The 4,620-nt window shown below is 52.6% G+C and overlaps 1 protein-coding gene across 1 annotated transcript; it reads right to left on the minus strand.

The window, feature by feature from the left end:
- Positions 1-267: 267 nt before the first annotated feature.
- On the minus strand, positions 268-4,406 carry LOC149919619 (uncharacterized). The gene is made up of 2 exons (XM_090143630.1): positions 887-4,406; positions 268-563 (listed from the first exon to the last, which is right to left on the minus strand). Exons 1-2 carry the CDS (start codon positions 1,433-1,435, stop codon positions 327-329), a joined length of 786 nt encoding a protein of 261 aa, XP_089999756.1. The 5' UTR covers positions 1,436-4,406; the 3' UTR covers positions 268-326.
- Positions 4,407-4,620: the final 214 nt, after the last annotated feature.

The following is a 4,620-nucleotide window of genomic DNA, read 5'->3' on the forward strand; positions in this document are numbered from 1 at the left end:
GCACGGACAAACCTGCCGTGCTATGGACTACACAAGTGTCAAAAGACAAACCATTATTACCATGCTTAGTAAATGGCTGACAGTTATTAGACCTAGTGGGTACCAGATTGCACATTCAGAGATGAGATGTTATCTATGCTCTGAGCCTTCAGCGGTATTCCAGAACTGGTGCTTGTAAATGCAGGATGGTATGTAGCCTCTGATTTATTCCTGCTCACAAAATTCAGCTCCAACTCGAGCCACTTGGTTCATAAGCGTATGACCGTGATGAGATATGAATTATATGTTTATTTAGAAAGAGATGATTTATCCATAGATTGAACGCCCTAGCCAGTGCTGGATGTGGTGTCTGCAGAGGGATTATTCCTGTTCCCTGTATCTTGCACTGCCTGCCTCTTCTGCATGCTCCTGCACGCTTCCTGGTGGGACTGGAAGAGGGTCCTCAGGTGCCTCTCCATTGAGTCTATGTTAGCCTCCATGTGGCGGAGCAGGTCAGAAACATCGATGTCCTCGTTTCCCTGGTGCTCTGTTCTGCTGGAGGCTGAGGCTCTTGGTCCCGTTTCCTAGAAGTGACGGAGCATGGGCACAGTGAAAAGGATGCAGACTCATTTTGCAGAGCATTCCCCTGCGTGGCTCCGATTCCTGTGCAGCTTTTCCTGCCTCGCAGGACTGCCCGAAGCATGGGGCTCCCACCACCTCAGGCAGGCCCGGTGTAGCACAGGGGTTTCCAATTGGGTGTCAGCCCCACGGCTGGGTAAGTCCCTGGGGAGTGCTAGTGGACCTCTGGGAGTCTGCTTGCCTTGGAAGACTTCACAGACAAGGCCTCTGTGGTTGCCTGCTCCCCACCCGCGGTACCCTCCCTGCACGACGCATCTCAGTAGCTCACCTGTCCCCATAGTTGTCTTACTCTCCTCCAGAGGCCATGGGCAATGCTCAGCAGGCTCAGGATGCAGATGTGCTTCAAGACATCTGTGAGGATCCAGGTTAGCCCCCTCTGCTCAAGGTTGTCCCAGACGTGGCCCAGGGTATCGTGCAAGCTCAGGACTTTCTGCTTGGGGCCCAGGGACTGCTGATTTGGGTCCTTTGGAGTGACAACCTTGCTGACCCTGTACCGGATCCATCTGGGGCGTTCAGAATGGCCTAGCTGGTGGGGCCAGTTGGAGGCATGGCGCTGGGCATTAATGCGCAGCTGCTGCTCCTGGGATGCCGTCTTTTGGTGCCCACCCCCCATTGTTACACGGCAGGTGGCTAAGCCAAACCAGCAGGGCCGGCTGGAGGTCCTGGTCTCCACAGGATGCTCCTGCTGCTGAGGAAGGTCTGGCTCTTTGTCCCCATTACAAATCCAAGCAAAATAGCTGCAACAGCTGGAGCTGAATCCAGCAAGTGGGGACAGGGAGAGAGCTAGGGTCAGGAAGAGAGTCCGGCTGAGTTTCATCCTGTTCTCTCCCAAAGATGAATCTCAACACAAAAGCGGCTGTCACCCAGAGCAGAGCTCCAGCAGTGAACCACCAGCGGCTGTCCCAAATGAGTGTGCTGGGGGAGGCTGCCAATGTGACTTAAAGACTGATGTCGTGTCCCGCTCTGTGATGTCACAAAGCCTTTTGCCCCACCCTGGCCACAGGGTTCCCAGTTTTTTTTCTTCTTGTTCTTTGTTTGTTTTTCCACAGTTCCACTATTTGTACCCTCAATTTCAGTTCCATGTACCGCTAACAACTGCGCTTCTATATACCACGAACAATTGCACTTCCATATACCATCAAGACAGTTTCACCCGCTCCCTTCAAAATCCACAAATCAAACAATGCAGTTCTTCAACTTCCACGAACACCCAGCACTTTGTCTCTTGATTAGGGTACTGAGTTATAAAACTGGTCCCATTACTCCATTTATGTTCCTGGTTTCTTGCTCAACATTCCCCCTGGCTCACCAGCAATGTTTCTCCAGTGAGCCAAAATACCCAGGGGGTCTTCTTGGTATCAGTTCAGACACCCCTTGTTCCATAACAGCCACTTTCACAACATGAACACCGAACAATCTCAAAGACAGTGACGATAATCAGTACAATTTATCCTCAGGATCCTTCCTCTCTCTGCCCCCCTCCAGGGCCCAACCTTCCCTCTGTATTCCTTTCCCACACTTGCATAGCTGCCCACCTCCTTCTTCTCCAGTAAACAACGTATCAATGATAAACATCATTTCCGTCCATGAGTAGAAATTAGGCCCCAGAAACTGATCTAACTGTTCTGCTGCACTTATCGGATCCTCATTTAAGGAATTTATTTCCTTCTTGAAACTCCTAGCCTTTCTGCTAGTAAAAACAGCAGGCATTAGCACACCCTATTTCTCTTTGACCTAAGGAGACTGCCCTAAGCGGAGAAAGTGAAGTATTAGTAAGGTTAGTGTTAGAGAAAGGAAAAACTCTCCAGGTCCCATTCACATTGCTCCAGGTCTAGAAGAAAAGGAACAGCTCACGGCTCCAATCGGATAAGCGCCCACGTGAACGGTTGACGAGTGTTTGTAGAATGCTCTGTTGACATGTAAATGCGGCTGGGAAAGTTGTAGGGCCGGATGGGACAGCTAGAGAAAGAAAACTGGTGAAGGCATGTAAGCGATGTGAGAACTTGCAGGAAACGGCTTGGATCGTTCACTGCAGAGTCCGTGCAGCAGACGCTGCAAATGGCGCCCACCGCGTGGAGCAAACGAAGCCGAGGCTGAGCGAGCCCGGCCCGGCAGCGCCGCCCGACTGAACTGCGGAGAGATTGTTTGGCGCGCGTCCGCAGCGCTCTGCAGGACAGAAGGTGAGCAGTCGCCAACTATGAGGAGCTCGCTACCGCAGGAGCAACAACTAACTCCTGAAGCATTAGGTTCAAGCTTCAGAATCAGCCTTGAGCTGCTTCAGCGTTAGCTACCTTTCTTAAAGGGATGAGCCGGACGTCCCCGAATTTCCGAGAACTGGGTTCTCTCTTCACGGAGAGCTTTGGGACAGAATTGGCACAGGAGTCCGGGAGGCTTTTATGACTACAGACAGAACGGCTGCTAAACTTGTCCCTGTTTGGCGCCACATAACGAAAGGGCTTCAGCAAATTCGACGAGGAAGAATGTCTTCCGACTGCTCCCCGTCGCTCTCCCTGCCACCCCCGCCGCTGCCCCTCGGTGCGGAAAGCAGCCCCTGCCCGGACCCGAGCCGCGGCTCCGACCCCGCTCCCGGCCGGGGAGAAGAGAAATCGCGACCCGCCCCCGCGCTGCCGCCCTCCGCTCCGCTCCGCTCCGCCCCCGACGCTCGCCGTGACGCTGCCGCCCTCCGCCCCGCGTACGTCGCCTGATCCTCGTCCGGTAGATCCGGAAGACGAAGGGGACGTTTTCCCTCCTGATGATAATTTGAAGGGCGCGGGAAAGAAAAATTTTTCTACAGCGGACTACGGTGCTTTAGAGCAGTGCAGAAAAGAAGCGACATTAGGGGGTGACGCTGGTACGTTGCGAGCCTTTCCTGCATTGCATCGCGCAAAGCAGCCCCCCCAGTTGGAATCCCTGCCTTATGAGGCAGTAAAGGAGCTAAGGAAGTCAGTGAGAGATTATGGAATTCAGTCCGCCTTTACGTATCATCTTTTGGTTGCAATTGGAGACAGTTATGTTATGACCCCTCACGACTGGAAAATTTTGTTCCGAATGATCCTGTTTCCCATGCAATACACTGTGATTATGGCTGAATGCCGAGAACAGGCTGCCGTCCAGGCTATGAATAATTGGAATAAGTTAAATCACGTTGGCATGGAGGAACTCATGGGAGAGGGGGACCGGGCAACGCCTCAGGCCCAGGCACAGATGGATAGGCAGTGCCTTGGACAAGTTAACGCTTTGGTGCTGCGTGCTATCCGTTGCATACCTGATTGTAATTCGCCTAATGCTTCATTTACATCAGTTAAGTAGGGGGCTGCCGAGCCCTACATTCAATTTCTTGACCACTTCCTTACAAAATACGCTAGAGGGACAAGTAGAAAATCAAGCCGCTCGGGATGCTTAGCTTGAGCAATCAGCAGTAGAAAACGCAAATGCGGGCTGTCGAAAGGTTTTACAGTCCTTAAAGGATGCTGATCCATCCGTTACTGACATGATTAAAGCCTGTCAAGTTGTAGGCACGGAAAGTCATAAAATGGCCTTGGTAGCAGACGCGCTGGCAGCCCGACTCGATGCAGAGACAGCTCAAAGAATGAAGTGTTACAATTGTGGGGAACCCGGTCATGTACAAAGGGACTGTAAAAAGCCTAAGCAAGTAAATAAAAATGCTTGTGGTGTTCCAGCTCGACCCTGTCCCCGGTGCAGGAGGGGGCTACACTGGGCGAGAGAATGCCGATCTAAACTCCCTGTTGCTGCACGGCCCTGCGATCACAGCATCACAGCATCAGAGCATCACAGAATCGTAGGGGTTGGAAGGGACCTCCAGAGATCACTGAGTCCAACCCCCCTGCCAAAGCAGGCTCCCTACACCAGGTCGCACAAGTAGGCGTCCAGGCGGGTCTTGAATATCTCCAGAGAAGGAGACTCCACGACCCCCCTGGGCAGCCTGTTCCAGCGCTCCGTCACCCTCACCGTAAAGAAGTTCTTGAGCACATTTGTGCGGAA

This window comes from Phasianus colchicus, chromosome 1 (assembly GCF_987193195.1).
Source record: "Phasianus colchicus chromosome 1, bPhaCol1.hap1.1, whole genome shotgun sequence".
NCBI lineage: Eukaryota > Metazoa > Chordata > Aves > Galliformes > Phasianidae > Phasianus > Phasianus colchicus.

Coding starts and splice junctions, on each gene's coding strand:
- LOC149919619 (XM_090143630.1), bottom strand. CDS start 1,435: ATGAAACTCAGCCGGACTCTCTTCCTGACCCTAGCTCTCTCCCTGTCC. Junction 564..886: donor TAAGACAACTATGGGGACAG/GTGAGCTACTGA, acceptor CGTCACTTCTAG/GAAACGGGACCAAGAGCCTC.